At 34.8% G+C, this 22,814-nt stretch overlaps 1 protein-coding gene across 5 annotated transcripts in view; it reads right to left on the bottom strand.

The window, feature by feature from the left end:
• LOC106869170 (nucleolar RNA helicase 2) overlaps window positions 1-22,814 on the bottom strand; it is a 44,163-nt gene that overhangs the window by 13,435 nt on the left and 7,914 nt on the right. Inside the window, exons 1-3 of one of the 5 annotated variants that reach the window (XM_014914786.2) lie at window positions 18,988-19,259; window positions 1,617-1,743; window positions 500-583 (exon numbers count right to left, since the gene is read on the bottom strand). In XM_014914786.2, coding sequence (XP_014770272.1) covers window positions 500-583; window positions 1,617-1,743; window positions 18,988-19,035 — 259 coding nt within the window. In that variant the 5' untranslated portion in view covers window positions 19,036-19,259. Of the gene's footprint in view, window positions 1-499; window positions 584-1,616; window positions 1,744-6,513; window positions 7,225-7,299; window positions 7,485-10,273; window positions 10,528-18,987; window positions 19,260-22,814 lie in introns of those variants that run through there. The other 4 variants (XM_014914787.2, XM_014914788.2, XM_014914789.2 and 1 more) reach the window with 4 other exon arrangements.

The following is a 22,814-nucleotide window of genomic DNA, read 5'->3' as shown; positions in this document are numbered from 1 at the left end:
AAAGGGATAAAGCACTGTAAAAATAAGGTTTAAATAGAAGGACTAGAGAACATTTCCATAACAATGTGAGGTAGTGTGTAATAAGTGTTTACTTAGTGAAATTACATTGCTGTTACAACAGGCATGAGTGCAGACATGGTGCTATGGCATCTTGGACAAGTGTCTGCTAAGAGTAGCCTTGATTCAATCTTAGCCTTATTAGTAGAATTTGGTTGATAAAACTGCGTGGAAGCCCACTGGAGGACCATCCCTGTTCGGGAGGGGGGGGGACTTTATCAAGTAGTGTAACACCTTCAATTGGTCATTTCAGCCTTCAGTGAAATATATTTTATTCCAACAATTCAAAACCAGGTCTCTGATATGAGGATAGCTCACTTCCACAAGTTTCAAAGGACCTGAAAAAGGTCACAAGTGCTGCACTTCTTTGATTAAGCAATAGACAAAAACAGATTACATTATGAAACCAACATCATAAAGAATTGAAATGAACAGGACTTACGTGCTTGAGCAATAACATCGTGGCCATCATAGACATAATCAAAAGTTTGTGATTGAATTGGAAAAAGATAATCAATACTATTGGCTGCAAAAAATTAAATGACGATAAGATAATGAAACAGTGCTGAAATATGAAAGATTAATTTAAATTATTTAGATAATGCATATCAATGATGGTCTTCAGTATTACACTGACTAAAATAACAGCAACTAAAGTGAAAAGTTGTAAGGATAACAGACCTCACAAGTCTTCATATGGTAAACTATACAGTACAATAATCTTTATAGCCAGTCATTAATGAAATATAAGCCCACACCAATGATTTGAAATAAGTAGAGCCGTTTACAATATTCTGAAAATGGTAGCCGTAAGTGAAGAATGTAATTTAAGGATGAATTTATGGCAAGATGTAGTAATACATATCTGAGTTGCAACAGGAAAGCAATGTAATACAGAGACATAATCCTAGCTGACAGCAAGCATGAGCTTTTGTATCGATGAATCTGCCTTCTGACAATTTCATGTGAATCATGGTTGATTTTGACTAGTTAGCACTTCATATTACTTCACATGTACAATCCAGTGTATATTAGATGCCATACTAGTGGGTTTATCTTCTTCACTCTCATATATTCTGCAATAACTGATTCAACAGAACTTCGGTCCAAATTGCATACTTATTGAATCAGGTTAAGTTCTGATTACACAATTTCAACTACTTATATTTCACATTTATATAGCACTGTGTATAGCTATGTCTTGAAGACAAGAAACTATGAAATGATCAACTGTTGAAAGCTGACTGACTGAGTATATCTTGTAAGTATATGAAATAAATGGAAGGGGAGCAGGAATTAAATACATTGTGTATGCCTGCATACAAAGAGAAAAAAAATCTTAATAATAGAATATATATATATATATATAGAATACAATCCATGCATTCTATATACTATACCATCTATATATAGAATACATTCCATATACTATACTAACATAAATTCAACTTACTGATCCATTCAAGTTTTAGGGGAATTGAAATCGTCATATTGACTTTATTAGCACAGAAAATTAGTACAATAAAAGTTTTAGCTGAAGAAAGAACAAAAAACAATACCTTTCAATTTTTGAATAGAGGTGTCAGAAATACGGAAATTACTAAAAGCACCAATTTCCACCTGGGGATCAACTTTGTCATTATCAGATGCACTAGAAGCATTTCCATTCATATTGGTTTTGTTTTCCTGTCAGTAAAAAAAAGAAAGAAAGATAAACTGAAATTTTCTAATGAAGAAACAAGTGTTCAGACAAAATGCTAAATCTGATTGTGTATTTAATATGTTGCAACATTCTCTTGATATGGCTTGGAAAAGGATGAAACTGACCAATTGATTTACTTGAAGATATATAAAAGTATTTTCAGCATATTCTAATCTTACCTAAAATGACAAAAAACTGCAACCCCAAGACTGATCTACTTTGTTAGTCAAAAATACTTGTATGTTCCTAACTTTTTATCATATTTCTATTTAAGTACTGAGTTGGCCAAAAAGTCCATTCAGTTTTTTAAGGGGAAAATAAAACCAGTTTTAAACACAATGTGATTTATTCAGTCAATGATATAATTACTGTTTCATTACAGTATCTTCTGCCATCTTGTGAGCAGATCCATTATTTTCCATCTTTACAGTAAAAAAAACACATCCGGGTGAATTATTACATCCTCTTCATCTGGTCATTCAATGAATTTTGAAGAGATTAAAACAGGTGAAAATCTCAAGATTCAATTTTTAGGGTGTGGCGAAACCTACCGAAGCCCCAGTAACTTCCACCACCACATCTGTGGTGATGAAAGACAGTGGCCTTATAATAAGCAAGTGCTGGAAGCTCCTGGTGGATCACTCCATTTAATTTGTTCAGCTGGTCACAGCACACATCCAAATTGATGATCATGTCCATGAAAAGCTCGTACAAGACATTTTCCCAATCCCAAATTGAAAATACAAACTTCAAGTGAAATCGTGCTCTGAACGTTCCTCTATGATCTGTTTGCATTTCACATTGTTACAGATAACTCTTTTCCATCCCCGACCACCATTCTCTTCAAAAAAAAAAAGGGGGAGGGGGGGGTGCTTTCTTTGATTGAAATCTGCTGGGAGAGAGGTTTATCTCATTCAATTAATGCGAGACCCAAAGACTGAGCCTGCTGACCTAAGTTGATGCAGATGGTTTTCAACATTCAATTTGGATATCCTGGTTGTATAATGGGGATTGATGCTGCTGTTAATCTCAGCTGCAAAGTGCATCTGGAACCGAAAAACTTGATTGAAATCTTGATAACTATTTCTGGCACACACATTCCGTAAGAACATCCTCTCCATATACAGCACATATCATCCTGCAGGTTTCTGCCACTTTCTTACCTTTTTTTAAATAAAATAGCATGAGGTGTTAATAATGTTCAGTTTAGTTTTCCATTTTCAGGGTAATCCCAAGCATACAAAATGCAACCTTTCTCATAGCAGCAAGTTTGCATCAAACTGTGTTTAAGTGTCAAGTAGCTAATGAGTGCACATGCACAAGAGACAGACTGAAGTTAGCTACTTATTAGAGTGCTTGAAGTTTAGTGCCAACAAAAACTGAACTTTTTGGCTAACTCAATACTTTTCAAATAATTTTTAAAAACCAGTGTTTAAATCAACAAAATCATGAAAGGCAGTTTTGATTAAAAACATACCTTTAAACTGAGCTGGTGGGTATTAAAAGGCTAAGATCATTTTACTAAATCCTACCAAATTCTTTATTTTCAAAATGAGTTCAAGCAGTTACAAAAGAGCTAAATGAATCCATCCTATTCCTTAACTCAGAATTGAAACTCAGTATGTAAAAACTAAAACCATGTAAATTTCCGCAATATTCTATTCCAACACAAGATACAGTTAATTAAATGACCTAGTGAAAACTTACAGTTAATTATTTAGTATATCCAAGTACCATTAAAATTTCTTTTAATTACTCCTTACAAGGTAAAATTACTTTTTATTTAAAGGAATAATTTTCTCTAAAAGTATAAACTAAAAAGACATTGTAAATATCAAAAAGTAACGTACTATTTATTATAGAGAAGTTACATATTCTATTGGTTGGATTGTCGTAGGACTGCAGCTATGCTTGGGCACCGCTTTCAAAGGTCTTAGTCAATCATATCGACCCAGTACATATTTTACCGATCTGATTATCGGAAGGGACGTAACTCGACGCACCATTTTACGGCAATATAGACAAACCAATGCAATGATATGGTTTCGAAATTCACGACTACCAAATTTATCAAAGCCTTACTCAAGTCAAAGTTACAGATAACACTTGCACCGGGTGCCGCACAATAGAATCGATTCAGGAACCATGTAGTATGAATATTTCTGAATATTGCATGGTCATGTATGTTATATAATTTAAAAACTTCTCAACTGAAATCAATAAAACCAATGAAACACAGGATTAGACTCAACACCACAATCTTAAAATATATTTTTCTTCTCTTATTTGACTGCGGCCATGCTGGGGCACCGCCTTTAGTCGAACAAATCGACGCCAGGACTTATTCTTTGTAAGCCTAGTACTTATTCTATCGGTCTCTTTTGCCGAACCGCTAATTTACGGGGACGTAAACACACCAACATCGGTTGTCAAGCAATGGTAAGGGGACAAACACAGATACTAAGATATATATATAGGGAGAATTCACAAAAAAAAAAAAAAATAGGAAGACAGGTGATGTAGACAACAAACAGATGTATTAGTTTAACGTTCGGGAAGTGAAAAAGTCTTTAACGTTTCGAGCCTACGCTCTTCCACAGAAAGAAACAGGGAGAGAAAATGAAGAATGTATAATATGGCTAGCGATCTATCATGGCGAAAAACAATATATATATATATACACACACACGACGGGCTTTCAGTTTCCGTCTACCAAATCCACTCACAAGGCTTTGGTCGGCCCGAAGCTATAGAAGACACTTGCCCAAGGGGCCATGCAGTGGGACTGAACCCACAACCATGTGGTTGGTAAGCAAGTTACCCCACAGCCACTCCTGCGCCTATATAGTCGGAACTATTTCTAATAACGATTACAATCTAATTTCCAAAATTACAAATATCTTAAATAGCTACTAACACTGATGTCGTAACAGTCGGATATCAAAAGAAAATAATTGTTAGAACATAAACATTGTAATTTTTATTTCATTAGAAAATAATTGTTAGAAGATAATCATTGCAGATTTTACATTACTGTATAATAACAATAATCGAAAATTGATCTATCAACAGAAATTGAGATCGAATTTCCTAAGAAATTGTATTCCAAAATATAAAAGTATTATGCTACGTTATTTTAAATCCAACCAAATTAAAAGAAAAATTAAGGATCATATCTTGGAAACTTGAAATATTATAATAGATTATATTTGGTACTGTGCCATTACTACCATTTGACAAACTACAGCATTATATATCGTTTGCAACAAAGAAACTATTTTTAAAAGTGCATTCTGTAGACATCCACGTGTCTAAGTACAACGAAGGAATCAACTTGATTTAAAATAGATTACAAGAATAGAAGATGTCTTTAATATTGAATAAGTTACTCGAGATAACTACAGGCATGCATTCTAAGAAAAAGAGTGAATAAATGTTATGCACTTCATATTCTGAATATTATAGACTGTGAGAGGAACGGGCGACTTAGTTGCAGTAATGGCGGAAAAGGGATGGACGAACGACAATCGACCAAGATAGCACTGAAATTATTTTTGAAGCAGTAAAAGGGAAAATAGATAAATCTGTGTTGTTCATGCAACGGAACAGGACATGAAAAATAAAAAATTATCTTTAACATGTGCCCATAAGCTAAACGATCATAGATGTACTATTAGGTAATCTTATCAAATTGAAATTCATACAAGTTTCAATTAGTGGACTGAGATGAAAGCACTTTTCTTTTCCTGAAGTTAGAATTATAATATCGCCCCACGCTTTTGCCTGTATATGTGTGGTTTTCTAACGAGATAAAGAGCAGGCGGTTCTTGATGTACTCTTATAAATATAGATATTCATTATAGCTTAACCCCGTCAATGTTCAGTTTCTCTGGTAAGTGTGTGTATGTGTATATATATATATATATATATATATATATATATATACACACACATACAATCACACACAATATGCAACAGAGTAAAAAGTATAATACAATCGATATAAAGTTAACATGAGTAAAAGCAACGTTCATATTGATTAACGAAAAGCTTTCACGTTTTTACTAGCACGACAAACTAGAGCTAAACAAACCATCAGCCATGACCCAGTTAGCAGCACTTCCTAAGTTACAAGTATTCTGTTAGATACTAAAATGCAACCAATAACGGCACGTTCGTAACGAGCTTAAAATAACAATCTTAATAAGCATTAAAAATGCTGAGCTTGAGATGAAAACCCCCAAGTGAAGTTAATTACGAAATAAAATCATACTAGTTTTTCAGACCTCAAATGCTTTTTAGATCAAAATCATATTTTGTTAAACGTTACTGTATTAAAATATAACTGAAATATTTCGTAATTGTACTCGTTTGGCGAGTGAGTTCATCTGACACAGTGTGTTAACGAAATAATTATATTATGGAAGAGCCAGTCATTTTAGCAAATTTAAGAACATAGAAACTTATTTCGAATATTTCTTAATACTAAGTGCCCGAAAATTTCGCCGCACACTTGTGATCAAGTGGTCACTGACCGAATGCTACTAGATACGTACAACACTAAGCTGGAAATAAAGTACAGTTCACCTAAACGTCCAAGCCTAAGTTAATAAGTCAATCAAGAAACAGTAATTACATATATAAACTGGAGGCATATGTCATATTAGGAAGTTCATAATCAACGAACGGAATCGCGTTTAGTTTTCTATACAGATCTGAAAAATAATCTTAAGTTGATGTATAATATTACTTACTTTAAAAGTTGCCATGCTTTATATATCCAATGATACAGTTAAGGTATTATTTAATTATCAAGCAATAAATGTAAATTAATCCATTATTAGATGAACGCAATTGACAAATGGGCGCGAATATATTCAATTTTAATATCTAAGTGTCCGGACAAGGATATAAACAAAATTAGTCTTCCAATCGCATTGAGAATTCACGCGTGCGCCCGAGTGTGACTCGATCGCTATAAAGCAGTGGGGAAATTTTTCACATTGCTAACGTAATAAGTGTGTCAAATATATCTGTGATACCTGTGTGGATGTATACATATGAACAAGTGGTTATCAATTCCGGATATATTCTAATTGCGACAGTGCAAAATCGAAATATGCACAAAGCGAATGGTTACGATCTCAATATAGGGGAATCACTTAAACTGGAAATCGGAAAAGAATGCCATAAATTTGTTTCTGTGCACGTGTCCATATCTTCCATCAAAATACATTTAATCAAGGACAAAATAGACTTGGAATAATAGAAACATCTAAATTGAATTTTTAAATTCAATATTCGTTTATGATTATAATAAATACAATAATGAATTTTTAAACCGGATTATTAACTTAAGAGAGCTCTACAAAGATTTGCATATATGTTAAAAATCTTCGTTATATTTTCATTCTTAGACTTTTTTTTTAGTGATTGAAACCTGGTATCTTTTTCATACAAAATATAAGTGGAATCTATATTTGAATATGGGGTGAGTGAAACACTTGATATAATATTTAAAAGACTAAAACAAAACTGACATTTTTCTTGAGTTTCTCCGAATCATCACTAGATTTCGCAGTCATCCTTGAGTTAACGCTTTTTAATTTTCTCCGGCCTGTGAGAATTCGATTTTATAATATTCAGAAATAGCTGGTAATGCCGAAAATTTCAAATAAATAAACTCGACTAAACACGTCACTGAACTTGGTTCGCGCACCCAAATCAGATAAGCACGTGTGGGAAGCTGACGCCTCAGGAAATATGAAAACGTCACATCCGTTCAACCTGCTTTTCTTCCATGTGACACGTTAGCTATTATATAATTTTAACCACTAATCTAAATTAATTTTACCACGTTCCACTTTGTGGCTCGCATCTAATATTATAAACCATCGTTTTGGCAATCAATGAGCAAGTTATTTTTTCTTCTGTGGTCACTCAACGTACTCTAGACACAGCATCCAAATCTTACTCAAACCATACAAGTCTCATCACATAAAGGACACATCATATTGATATAGTAGTCCTAAACGTACCAATAAAAAAAACGAGGTGGTCACGACTGTAATACCTTAAATCATACATGTCTGCTTAATGATGGGCTAAGCTATCCCTTCAAAGAAAAACTGCTCGAAACGTCACCCCTTTCTCACAGCCTGCTAGAAATACCAGCCAAATATCCTTTAAGTCGCATCTTATCGTCTGAAGAAGGATGGATGTATTGGATAACATAGTTCTGAGGAAAGCCTACTTGGAGAAGAAAAAAAAAACAGACGAACGGCTTCAGAGCCACTGGTCATAGAACCACTCAATCACGGTTGACTTTAGAATGGACAACACACGAAACTATATTACTACCAAGTCGACATCGGCGTGGTTGCTTGACCGGGTTTAGAAATAGCAGCAAAATAGTTTTCAAATTATACGCGACAAGGTAAAAATAACAGGTAGAGTTCTGATCGAAGCACATCATAACATTTTTCGGGGCTAATGCAGTTTCGCACTTCTTGTAAAATGAATTTTTTTGAAAAACTTTTTTCGGATTCCTACGTTTTAGAGATGCAAATCGAAATTAAATACAGACAAAAACATTTAAAGGGAAAGAATTTGCGTTTTACTTTTGTTTGCCTTAAATATCAGTAAATAGTAATTTAATGTAAATTAAATAAACAACATTTTATGAGAAACAAACATTAATATTTAACATTAAGTTTAATAAGGGGCTCAAATTCCACCCCACCCCGATTTTAAATTGTGAATTTTTTCATCCATTTATTTATTTGTCTAACTATTCATCCCTGTCCATTTATTTATAAAATAATTGTCAACTAAATGTGGCGGTCCTATAGAAGACTGTGTTACTAATGTTTTTAGCCACAGGAAGACATTCATATCTATCTCTTTATACACATATCTATATGCTTATTGAATTTAAAAGTTTCAAAACGTGGTTTCTTGCATATCTAAAACATAGGGGGGAAAAATTTCGAAAAAAGTTCAAAATTTTAAATGGGATTGGTGGCGGTGGTGGGGTATTTTTTTGTATATTCGTAATCTCCGACATCTGAAACGTAGGAATCTGAAGAAAAAAAACTTTAAAAAAAAAAAAGCATTTTTCAAGAAGAGGTGCGAAACTGCATTAGACCCCATTTTTCTTTATAAGAATTTTCAGAAATTCTCACGATTATGCAAGGACTCCGCCTAATAATACCGGCATCAATTCGGTATTGTAGCTTCACAGACACTGAAATACTGAAGACAGAAGGGGCGGAGCGCATTTGCACAAAGATCTACTCTTAGATTCCTCAACATTACTGGCATATATCAAATTTAGATTCTATATTTATTAGGTTGATTATCCTTTTCTGAAAATGCATTTTGGAAGGCTAATCTAGGCTTGTATTATTGTAGAATATTTATGTGGAGAGGTAAACATGGCTGTGGTTAAAAAGTCCACTTCGCAACTATGCGATTCCGGGTTCGATTCCAACGACTACTACAGAAACTCCGCGCGCGTTTAGTTGTCGAATATGCGCGTGAATATAGAAACAAGCTACATTGACTGGATTTACAAATAAATCATTTTATACAAGTGACTACTAGGATTAAATGAACTGAGTTGTTATTTACAGTTTATGGTATATTCTACAGAGATAAACAGCACGCTTTTAGAGGTTTCGGAGAAAGTATCCACTTTTATATTTTTGTACTAGTAGTTTCTATGTGATCCCTTCCGTATTATAGCGGAGGTAGCTTTTATGCATACACACACACACACACAAACACGTGTACTTCACACAACTATGTTGGTTAAAACGACCGATTTTTGGTGAGCGTAGTAAATGCCAATATAGATCGTTAAAATAAAAACCTCCATTTTTCTAAAAGTTATGAGGAAACAAAGTTGGGCGAGGGGGCACACTTTTGTAGGTATATTATAATTATTAAAGTTTGACTTATCCACCGATCAATCTACTAAAAAAGCCTCAAGTACAATGATAAACCCCCCAAAATTTCAAGTTCTATTTCGTCGTTGTCGACAAATTATCATAAATATAATTACAAAATTTTACATGAGATTAAGTATAAAGAAATTATCCTTTCAGGTACTTCACGTGAAGCAGTCCATTCTTTATAATTACGACAGAAGTCTTCTTATGGCGGTACATCTCACGTGTAGAAGCAAATTTATAGTGATTATTAAAAATATAACAAGTGTTATTTCGTAAAAGTATACATTTAAAAATCCGATCGGAAAACAAAAGTTTTATATATATATATACAGATATATAGTGGACAATTTTCAAAAAAAATAACTGAATTTACATTAACTCACTCACGCTACTCAAAGAATTGATTGAAAATTCAACAGAAAACCTCATTTGCTTATTGTTTCAGTATATACAACTGAGAGCAGAGTAGATAAAGCTAAGTAAAGTTGTTTATACAAGTGAAAATCCTTCTACAACAAAATCAAAATACAACATCTATGTGAATAAAAATAATACCAACTTTTTTCTTCATCTTTTTTCTTGAATCTCCATTAATTTTCGTAGTCATTCCAAGTACTAACTTTTCGACAATCTTCAATTTTACTGTTTTCTCCTTTGAACTTATGTATATATATATATATATATATTTACACACAAGACAAACAAGTACGGCGAGGTTAAACAAAACACTCAGCTAACAAATATAAATCTGTTATAAATAACAAATATAGTTTGGTAAGTTTTCTTGACCATGGTTCGAGAGAGCACGTGTAAAATTCTAGCTAACCCGGAAATATGAAAACGTCATATCCGTTTACCTCATTATCATTCCGTGTGACAATTAGAAATTCTTTTCCATTTACTTTACTTTATCTTAGATTTATTTCAATCGCTGGAGTGCGGCCATGCTGGGGTACCGCCTTGAAAATTTATTATAGTCGAAGGAATAGATTCTGGGCCTTTTTTTTTCGGCCTGGTACTTGTAAAATTGGTTTTGTAACTGAGCAAAACAAACACATTAACACGAACATAAAAACTATATATATATATATATATATATATATATATATTTTATACACACACACAATGGGCTTCTTACAGTTTCTGTCTACCAAATCTATTCACAAGACTTTGGTCGGTCCGTGGCTATAGTAGAAGACACTTGCCCAAGGTGCCACGTAGTGGGACTGAACCCAGAACCGTGTGGCAAAGAAGCAAACTCCTTATCATACAATCACACCTGCACTTTCTTACTATTGCTCAAAATTGGTCTGACTCGGACACAAAGGTCCCAGATCTGAAGAGAGGCGAACAATGGAGTGGGTGTGTGACAGACTGTACTTTCAGCATATGATAATTGAAATGGTTTCAATTGCAATTTAGCTTAATTTATGGGGAAACATTGCAAAATATACCTCAAGTCAGCAATATATTAACACTGCTATTATTCTTTTATTGAAGAACTTTTTTCAACTCAATATTTGCATGCTATTATTTATAGATTTGTGTGCTTCGAAATCCACTGTTCCGAAAAAAGAAATATTTCACCTTCTCGAAAGTTTGTAAGATTCTCCATATAGTTACTTGTTCTACTTAGATCAGCCCTATGAGTGAAGGTGTTCCGCTGCGACCACCTACTGTTTTTCTTTTCCTCAAACAGCGAGTTGAAGGAGCTGTAACTTCTATATTCAGCATATTGCGTACAAGTTCCTCTTGTTAGCTCTCGACTACATTTTAAAATTCAAATCCACTGAGGATTCATTCTTTCGAACAATCCGGCAGTTAACGCAATATTTTCCCAACAAACATGTGGTCTTTATGTTCTATAAACTTGTTTTATACATTGAGAATGTATGACTACAGAAAAGAGTGAGAGTATGAACGAAATTTTCACAGTAAAAATCCACTCCGGTTTTTTTTTTTGGGGGGGGGCATTTATTTATAACCCTACATACAGTATTTACTCTTTTACTTGTTTCAGTCATTTGACTGCGGCCATGCTGGAGCACCACCATTAGTCGAGCAAATCGACCCCGGGACTTATTCTTTGTAAGCCTAGTACTTTTTCTATCGGCCTCTTTTGCCGAACCGCTAAGTGACGGGGACATAAACACACCAGCATCGGTTGTCAAGCAATGCTAGGGGGACAAACACACACACACATATATATACGACGGGCTTCTGTCAGTTTCCGTCTACCAAATCCACTCACAAGGCTTTGGTCGGCCCGAGGTTATAGAAGACACTTGCCCAAGATGCCTGGGACTGAACCCGGAACTGTGTGGTTGGTAAGCAAGCTACTTACCACACAGCCAAGAAACTTTTTTTTTTTAACATTTCTTATATCTCTCTCTGGTTATGTTAGGATGATTTCGAAGGAGAATTTCCCTTCTATTTCTCACATCCATACGATTTTAGTTTCATTGTGATATAAGGCCGACAAAACTTTTTATAAGGGTTTTGTAGCGAAGATCGAATTGACTCGTTTTGTAATCCGAAGCTACCAAAAAATCCCCTCTTTGGTTTAACTGCGCACTCAGAATACATACGAAAACAAATACATATACTTTATCCATAACCCTATAACTGTATATGTATTCATAACGCACTTAAAGTAATTACTGTCAGGCTATCTACGTGCCAATTAATAGTACGTGGTCAGACTGCACTTAAGCATATGTTTAAAATTTCCTAAGTAGCCTTCAATTACCATCACTGTCTGTTTGGGACAGAGAAATGAGCAAATCTTGAGCTGTCAAACAATGAAACCAATCCGTTCAACACTCAGCCCATGCAGCCAAAAATGGGTTCGTGTGCCTTATTTCACAGCAAGACTATACAGCTGATGTATGGACATCAGCTATAGACTTAATTGGGTAAGATCTAGGATCCAAAGAAACGGATCTGCGTTAATCCATAAAGATCAGATATTGTTGTGAGGAGTGAAAATCCAACGTTTCAGATACTTGTCCTTAATTTTATTAAAAGCAGCAATTTGCCTGCTTCTTTTGCAATCTCTATAGCTTCTTTTTCAATCACTCTACACACACACACCTATGACAAACACTGATTCAAGCCATAAGAGACGAATTTAAAACTGGATGGCTGTGAGAATTTCGGTATGCTGATGGCCTTGCTGAATCTGAAGATTTAAAAAAAATTCCAGATATGGAAGTAACATCAAGACTCGAAAGATCTCAAAGTAAACTTAGCAAAGACTGAAATTTTAATCTGTACAAAAGAAGAAAGGACCTTGCTACTATCAGGGAAATAGTCATGCTCAATATGTAGAAAAGTAATACATAGAACTCCATATGGTGTACTCTGTATAAATGAAGAGGCATAGTCAGATCACAGGCTGGCAGAGAAGGCACACTGTAAGCAATAAGAGAAGATTAGAACAAATTTCTTGAAATGCTTAAAAGGCTCCTTAACACTTTCAGCCCGGCTGGTACATATTTGTACCAGTCAAAAATTTTACAACCCAAATCTTTAAAATTCCCATTCTATGTGAGGCAGCATAGTTCCACTCCAGTTTTTCTGTTAAGTATGTAGCACCAGACATGTTTGGAGTGTATGACACTATAATGACAGCTCAAAAGGCTCCCATGCATACAAACTCCTCACCATTACCAACTGCTTTTAAGTGTTTATTATTGGTTCTCATGCTTTAGTAAGCTATTTATAACATTTTCTTCACTGTAAACTTATCATAAACACATTGTGCATAGTTTATAAGCATTGGATAGTAATATTCTTGCAACATTGTTGCAATACATATTTCTAAAAGTAAATAATTTTGAGTAGAACACACTTGTACTATTGTGGTTTTGTATAGGTACACACTTGTACCACTGTAGTTTGTTGTATAGCTAAGATTTTACCAGTTGTTTTATAAAAATAGAGAAACTTTTTTCCTGTGAATTAAACACACATCATCATCATCATCATTTAACGTCCGCCTTCCATGCTAGCATGGGTTGGACGATTTGACTGAGGACTGGTGAAACCGGATGGCAACACCAGGCTCCAATCTAATTTGGCAGAGTTTCTACAGCTGGATGCCCTTCCTAACGCCAACCACTCAGAGAGTGTAGAAATATACAGTTTTTCAATCAACCTTCATCTTACTCTCTAATATTTGAAATATTCAATTTTTTTTTTGCAAGATTCACTGCGATATTTTGATATAACCGGTACATACCTGGTACTTCATCTAAATACAATGTTACATACCTGGTAGATTAGAAAACCCAAATGGTACAAATATGTACCAAACTAAAAATAGTGTTTACATAATTGGCACCGTTATAAACTGTCTAATAAGCATCTACACTATATAGTTTTACCCAAATTTTAGAGAAAATACATGCAAATCTTGAGAAAAAATTCTGGATTGAAAGGGTTAAAAGTAATTAAGTTCAGAGTTATTACATCTGATAACAAAAAAATTCTGTTTTAGGGTAAATGGCAGACTGTATGATGTTTGTGTATGAAGTGCAATGCTGTATGGTAGTGGGGTGAGGACTTTGAATGCAGAAAGAAATAATCAAGCTCTACTCAATGTGTAATTGTAGTGTGCTTAAGGAACAGAGCACAAATGGATTTAGAGTAAAGCTGGATATAAGAGAAATCAGATGTACTGTGCAAGAGAGACTGCATCAATATGAGTATATGACACATATAGAAGATGTCAGTTTTATCAAGTAGTAGTTGTTCTAAGTGGAAAAGACCTAAAACAACATGAAATTTTGAAGACTGATCTCAAAAAGCTGAACTTTGCAAAGGAAGTGAAGGATCATAACAATTGTCAATACAGCAGTGCTTGAGAAAACCTATGCAAGTTTTGCAAATAGATGTTAAGGTAATATAAGTTGAGATGATTATTTACATCTGTTGAGACACCATCCACTGTAGCACACTATATAATGAAGGATGGTATCATGTCTTCATTCACCCCCTCAACATTGCCTTTTACATTACCTCCTTTCCATCCTGATGTAATGAGGGATGGTTTCAGTTTTGTCCATATTCATTATCCCCCTCTCATCACCCTTCTCTTTGACTAGCTATCTCATTCTTCTCCATGTCACTCTTTAATAACAACCATCACCTATCTCTATTGCAATTACTCTCTCTCATCACGGCTTTTTGCTATCATTCTCACTCACAGTACATGTTCGCTCTCTCTCTTCTATTACCATGTTGACATAAATTGCTCTTTCTCACTTTCAACAGACATTACTCAGTCTGCTTTCCAACAGGTGACATATAGCAATCACTATGTTTCATTACTCACTTGCTCCCATCACTATGTTCCATCTATCATATCAGTCTCTTTGTTTCACTCCTGCACTCAAATTTGTCTCCTTAGTTATACAGGGCAAAGCAATCTTTCTAACAGTGGTCCTGTTACAACAAAACTCGAGTACACTACAAAGGGCATCCAGCCATATGTAGTAATTATAAATAATGAAGTAGTAGCAAAAGTACAGCTAAAAGATTCTCTAAATTAGGTCTATAGTTTATCATGTATGAGGGAAAAGTTCAATTCTCCCGTGTAAGATTTTATCCTTATTTTTCTACGGTTTTCATTAAGTTGTTTCATAAGGAAACGATTTTATAACTACATAAGCTTCTTTTTTTTCAACAATGTGGTACAGGATGAAAACACCACACAGCTATCACCTGGTGGTAATGTTGTAGCATGTTTCACTAGTAAAAGGCAAATAGTTACCAAAAGCAATAACAGCTGCCATCTAATATAATCTTTACTAGAACTGATACATTTTACATCATTCTCAGATTGGATGAAATTTACATCACTGGCCCAATTTTCAAAACCAGAAAAGGATCTATTTCGGGTTGTGTATGTAACACATGAAGAACCCAAGCAACCATTGTAATTCAATATTCTGAAAGCGGACGTTAAACGATGATGATGATTCTGAGGTATAGATAGCTTTTCAAAAGCCTGAGAGTTGAATATTCTGGAACGATGATGATAACTTGATTCTCCATATGAAATCAGATACCTTAAGAAGTTAATAGAAGTTAGATCATATCTACATTTTTTATGTTTACAGTCAGATTACTATGATCGTTAGCTTTTAAGAAATTGGAAAGACATCATGCTTCTTTTCACCACAAGCTAAACATGAATAGATACCTAACACAAGTAAACAGATAAAAGAACCCAACTGTTTGGAAAGAGCATATTGTCTTTTCTCAGGTAGTATACCAACTTGATGATAGGAGGCCACAAAGATCATTAGTATTTAAGTTTGGATACACCTCTGACCAAATCATCTACACAAGGAACTCGATAAGCATCAAACTCTGTAAAACAGTTGAAAGGTTGACAGATTTATTACAAGCCTTTTCCAACTGGATTTGCCAAGATTGAGATAAGCCTTTTCCTACCTGATAGTTGGATATTCCACAACAGAAATTGCATTCACATTGGTTTAAATTTTGCATGTTGAGCACATCCAATCATACACACATGCACAATGAGGTTCTCTCAGTTTCTATCTACCAAACCCATTAACAAGGATTTCCTTAACCTGAGGCTGTAGAAGACATTGGCCCAAGGTACCATACAATAGGACTGAACCCAATACCACATAGTTGGGGAGCAAATATCTTAACCACACAGCTATGCCTGTGACTCAAAGGCCAAGAATGACTGTTGTAAGATGCTTGCTTCCCAACCACATGGCTCCGGGTTCAGTCCCACTGTGTGGCACCTTGGGCTAGTGACTTTTACTATAACCTCAGGCCAACCAAAGCCTAGTGAGTGGATTTGGTAGATGGAAACTGAAAGAAGCCGTCGTGTAACAGGGTTTTGATTGTCCCAAGGCTATAAGTAGAAGACATTTGGGTCAATATAAAAACCTTCACCCGGGAACAAAAAAAAAAAACAGCCTTGGTGCGGGGGTTAACAAGTGTGTGGAAAACGAATATGGAAAAAAATGCGCGCTGACGACTCTGGGAAGGGGACTTTCGGAAAATTCACAAGATCCGATTTTTTTTTTTTTACGGAATCCCATGTTTTTTTGTTGAGAAGGATCCGATTCCGGAAAAATTTATTTGCCTCAAAGAAGTGGAAAAGAAGAAAATTCGGCACTGTCATGGTATTAGCTGTCAGAAGTGAAAGTAGAACTAAAAACAAGGAACGTTACTGCTGGTTTGAGTTGAAATCTGTTTCTTTGGCTACTAACTGGCCGGAGTTATCTATCTGTCTGCCTATCTCTCTCTCTATTTATCTGTCTGTCTATCTATCTGACTATGTGTCAGCATGTTGGAGGAGTTCTTGACTGGTAGATTTAACACCATCATCTACGTATCCAGCGCTTCGAGCTGAATCCAAAAGTAAAGAAAAAGAAAGAATGATTAAAGATTTTTAATCACCACCTTAACTAATGGGCTACGTTTCGATTTGACTTGAGCTAAAACGAAAGCTTACCAACAAATGAATAGTTTCAGAGATTGGAAAAGCTACCCTAAAGCATCTTTACAAATACACTACAAAAACAAAAAATAAGGCGTCAGTAACACTAAAAAGCACCTAAACATTTTCAGCAATGATAGTCTTGCATAGACAACTCATAGGTGAGCAGAATCACTAATATGTGAATCCACACCAGTGAACAAATAATGAATCCTGTGCCTACAAAATAATTCAGATTCAAACCTTTAACATTTAAACGAACCATATCAGAACCAAATATTCTGTTTTATTTTCAAACAGGCCAGACCCGGCCATACACCTACCCTACAATGTCGTTCTAAAAATAAACAATCACCAAAATCTTGAAGCTACGAGATGATGCATGATTAATTCAAAACAAAGTGAATAAATAAAGCATTATATTTGACAAAGTAATCTAAATGCTCATGGGTTAAAGACCAAAGCAACTGACCCAATCCAATTATATTGCATCTAAAATATCACACAAAGACATCTATAATATCTGCCAAGCAATGTCGAGCTAGTGTGACAAGGTTCTTCAAACCAGTATATCGAGCTCAAATTCACGGCCTGCACACCAGACCATGGTTGGTGGAGAGAACATGTTGAGAGCCTCGCCTTGCAGTGAAATGTACGAGCAATCCAAATCCAATATCACAAATATAACGCAGTATTCACTAGACACCATAAATGTTCCTTCCGATTACCTTCGCCTTTACTTTAGAGGTGTTTTCTACAAGTATTTTCCTACAAACAGAAACTATTAAGAAAATAGTGAACAAAGGAGTGCTACCTAGATAATGCAGGAGTCAATAATAGGTATTCCCTTGTGGGCCTTAGACCGTTAAAATTTTTTTTAAATGTATTCGTAGGACATTGAATGGTTTTGATGCTCAATTTCTAACATATCTTTTTTTGATTCTTCTGCTTCTACAAATTATCTTCATTCAATCCTCGTATCCATATATATTGAGTATAGGTATTTTTAACTTTTTACTATTACACCAGTATTGTGTAACCGGAAAAGGGTACGGAATTGGGAATTGGTGTGAAAAAAAGAAGTTTTCGGACATGAATTATTTCACAGAAAGAAAGAACCACCCCATTCTATGTACTTTCCCTTCTCCAGGAGGTAGTAATTGCCATTCCAAAAGACCGCCGATCAGAATTTGAAGACAGGTCTACTTTTTTTTTTGCTTACAAAGTGAATAATCGAGAAGGTGAGGGAGGGTACAAAGGGATATTTGTTTCATATTCTCTAGCTTTAGGATTAGAAAATGAAAGCAGAAGTCATTAATCTTCATATAAAGAGTTAAAGAGAACTATCGCACTAAGCACTAGATATCAGACGCTGTCTCCAACTCATCTGCAAGAATTTTGTTGGAGCAGAAGCCATGAAAATAACGCCCTCATGTAAAGTTATAATTTTACATGGAGGAAAATGTAAGGTTTCCATTATCAATCACGTAAAAATATGTACTAAAAATATTTTTACTATTAAATAAAAATTGAAGGCAATCAAACGTCACTTCAAGATAACTTGAGTCGGTGCAGTCTTGTCTCTAAATTCAAAGGATTTGCAGAAACCTCGTGGGTACAGAAAAATTGATAGAAGGCGCACACTAGAGTAATACATACTTAAATCCAAATGAATTACTAGTACATTGAATAAAATAGCGGTTTTAAGTTGTTCAATTACATTTTTCGATAACAAAGGAACGTTAAAATATGATATTCATATAAATAAAAATGATACCAACTTTTTTCTTTATTTTCTTTTTTGAATCTTCATTAACCTTCGCAGTCATTCTTTCTCGATAATCCTCAATTTTTTTTTTGTTTTGTTTTTCTCCGTTGATAAGCTGAATTTATATATATTTCAAAGAAGACAAATTGGTATGCTGATGTTTTAAAAGAAACAAAACACTCAGCTAACAAATATATTGCTATATTTTAGCAAATTTTCTTCGGACACCAAGTTCGGAACAGCACGTGTAAGAAGTTAACTATTCCGGAAATGCAGAAACGTCATATCCGCTTCTCACTCTTTCTATCGTTTTGTGTGATGAGTGTGAAAAAAAAAAATTCCTTTGTTTCGTTATATTTATTCTCTTAAATTATTGGTTTCTCTCTTAGAAACGAGGTTACTGATTTTTGGGGAAGCGAAAAATAGAGATTTGTGCGTAGTGGCTTTGCCATAAGTATTTGCAATCTAAGAATTCCATTCTAAAATATACCTTAAGTTTGTATAGTGTGTTTAGTTTAGGTTATTCCGGACAGGCAGACTTATGGGTAAAGGCGGTTCACCCTGTCTTTTAGATGTAACATATGTCAAGAAAGACTACATCATGTTATTTGTTTATTTACTTATTTTATGGTAGGGTGTTTATTTGAAAGAAATTTGGTTGCTGTATCCATTTTGCTTATACTGCACCCTGAGCACTATACAACAATTTCTTTCGTATATACAAAAAACAGACATCTTCGGGATCATCTTTAGATCGAGGTCGTTCATGACTGATCAAACTTATAAGAATTCCAACCATGAGGATTTTGTTTTAATTAGTGGTATCCATGATGACGTTATCTGATGTATCTTACCTTCTTTTTAAGATCTTACGACGTGATTTAGAGGTTTGGCTGATATTCCTACAGCTCGAGTGACATCATGGGGACTCCCTTGTAGGTTGTTTGAATAAATAAATATACAGAGTTGCGTATATTGGCTCAAATCCTTACGTATTTAATTTCACTGGGATATTGTGTCTATGTGAACTTGTCAACAATTTGGGATGAGATCGAACTCATAGGTTTCAAATGCATGTCGTCCTTTCTACATTATGTGGGAATTTCTTGTATCTATTAGCTCTTCCTGCATTTTAGCAGTTCGCTTAAATGTGTGACTTTCTATTGTTTTGCTATCCTCTTTGTTAGAGCACTGCTGGTTGCATAATTTTGGATTCAAGCTGTTTTTCAGCTCACACCAAAGTATGTGAAAAAGGCTTATTGATTTAGACAAAGCTTGCTTTTCAACATGACCATTTGTGTACAGTGGTAGTCAAAATGTTTCTAGACATGTAATATGTGCCAGAATAATGGATGAATCTCTGATGGCAAAAATTTGGAGATGAGCTTTCATAAAGCCTGTGCTGAGCAAAACTGGTGTAGAATTTAAAACAGATTGAATATACAAATGAAATTTCAGTCACAAATTTTCTAGGTGCAGCACATTTGGGTATATTTGCAAGGTTTCAAGAAACATTACTTTGTTCATCAGGATGGAAAGGACATTGGTCATCATATCACGTCAAAGCTGCACTAAAGAAATGTTGCAACAGCAGATGTTTGTTTAGCAATTATCATCATTTTATGTCTGCTTATCATGCTGGCATGAGATGGATAGATTGTCACAGTCTAAGGTGCCTTCCATTGGGAGCTACAGTTCCCAAAGGCTAGTTGCTTATATGTGTCATGTGGCTAATTCTACTGTATGATTATAATGAACAGGAGGAGTCAAAGAACTTTTCCCTAATGAACCTCTAAGTAAATTCTTTGCTGAACTTACTGCTGACTCTCACTCTACAAATTAGGCCTCTATATATGGCTTGTACATCATTCACAAATCATTCGTCTACACCTAGTTTTCTTAGTGACCATCAAGTTACAGAGTATGACATACTGTCAAGGGCCTTCTCCAAGTTAGCCAATACTAGGTATTGCGGATTATTCTTAGCTAAATACTTCTCTCTCAGTTGTCTAACAAGCAAATGGTATCAGTGTTACCTCTTCCAGACATACAGCTGATCTGTATCTCATGTAGGCTAATTCTGTTCTTAACCAATTATGCTCTAACTCTTTCTGCAACCTTCTAGTTTGATAATTTGGTGCTTCTGCTATTGTTGCTCTCTTGTGCATCTCCTTTGCCCTTGTAGTAGTTTACAATGATGCTGCTATATCAGTAATTGGGTATGATACTGTCCTCTATTCAAGTGACTAGCATGGGCTCTACTTCTCCAGATATTTGAAGCATTTCAGATACTATTCCCATTTGACCAGCTGCTTAACCTACCTCCATATCCTTGAATACTCTCTCTCGCTCTCTATTATATTCTTATCGACTTAATTGACTGGTTTGTCTGTTGAGTCAACATGTGGTAGACCTTCTTTTCCCCATGCATTTTCTTCATTCAACAACCTCTCATAATAGCATTTCCTTGTCTCTTTCTTTTCATCAACAATAAAGAAGCATGTTTCTATCATTCAAGATATATTTCTTCCAAATTGCATCTTGCTTCTTGCCATTGTACTAACTTGTATAAATATTTATTATTCTTAGTTGACAGTCAAGCCAACTTTTTCAAATGATTCGACGTAATCTTAGCCTTGAAGTTCAAATAATCCTGGGCTGTTACACTTACACAAACATCATTCTGATAAACTATTTTATTATTGATATACTTCACTAATATCTTTTCTATTGCATTTTGATATATGATACAATTTTTGCAATACAGCATTATGTTTATCTCAATAAACCAATAGGCATGTTAATTCAATCCTGAAAATTATCATCAAATTTTATTTGGTGGTAAGCACTTTTCCAAAAAATTCCATATGATAAATGAAGATCAGATTCATTATTTAGAGTTAGGTATGAATCTAATTAAATCATGCCTACTTTGTAATGGCAACATATGCAGAAATATCTGTTTGATTTACATTCAAGAATGATAAATAACACCAATTTGCTACACCTTAGTCAGTTTTTTCTGTGACCTCAGTTATTTATGGATAAATATAATCTGGTTATGGGTAAACATGAACTGGATTTATAACACTTAAAGTATGATGGATGTACATTTTCTACATAATTTAATACTACACATATAAAATTTAAGTATATCTATTAATTACATCAGACGCACAACAGAGTTGATTAATTTAATTATCAATATTCAGTACAGCAGTTCTAACAATACCATGGCTCAAAGCATAATTTGTTACCACCTTGGGTATAACTTCAAACTAGTGTAAAGCATGTGAACACAAGACATATAGTGTAATCACAGGAAAGCTGCCAAAGAAGGTTGTCTTTGTATATCGCAGATGCACAGGAGTGTTTGGTATTAGGTGTGTAGTAACGCTGTGCGCATGCGTAGTCTCACGCATGTGTGGAATTCAACAACCAAGCGTTCCCGCTTCTATTCTGTCTCTTTCTCGCTGGCCAGCGATTGAGCATGGACGTGTTTAGCTGTCTCTCTCCATCTTTCGAACTTACACTCGACAGCTCGCTTACATCTACATACCAACGTCCCAACAACAATGCTCACACACACAGAAGCTGTAACAACAAACAAGAGCTAAAGATGTATATATTAACCACCTGAATAAATGTTGTTTAAGTTGATAGTCTGGAGTTCAGCGTTCCGTTATATTTCTAATTTTATATAGGAAAGTCAGGTATACATCTAATGATGTATAACCCACTTTCCTATAAAATGGTGACCCCCGACGTGATTCGAACATGCAGCCCGCTGAGCTACAATAACCAACTTTCCTATAAAGTGGTGACCCCGACGAAGAAAAA

This window comes from Octopus bimaculoides, chromosome 5 (genome assembly GCF_001194135.2).
Source record: "Octopus bimaculoides isolate UCB-OBI-ISO-001 chromosome 5, ASM119413v2, whole genome shotgun sequence".
Taxonomy (NCBI): Eukaryota; Metazoa; Mollusca; class Cephalopoda; order Octopoda; family Octopodidae; genus Octopus; species Octopus bimaculoides.
Note: the sequence above shows the minus strand (reverse complement) of the source record. Positions and strands in the feature narration are given on the sequence as shown.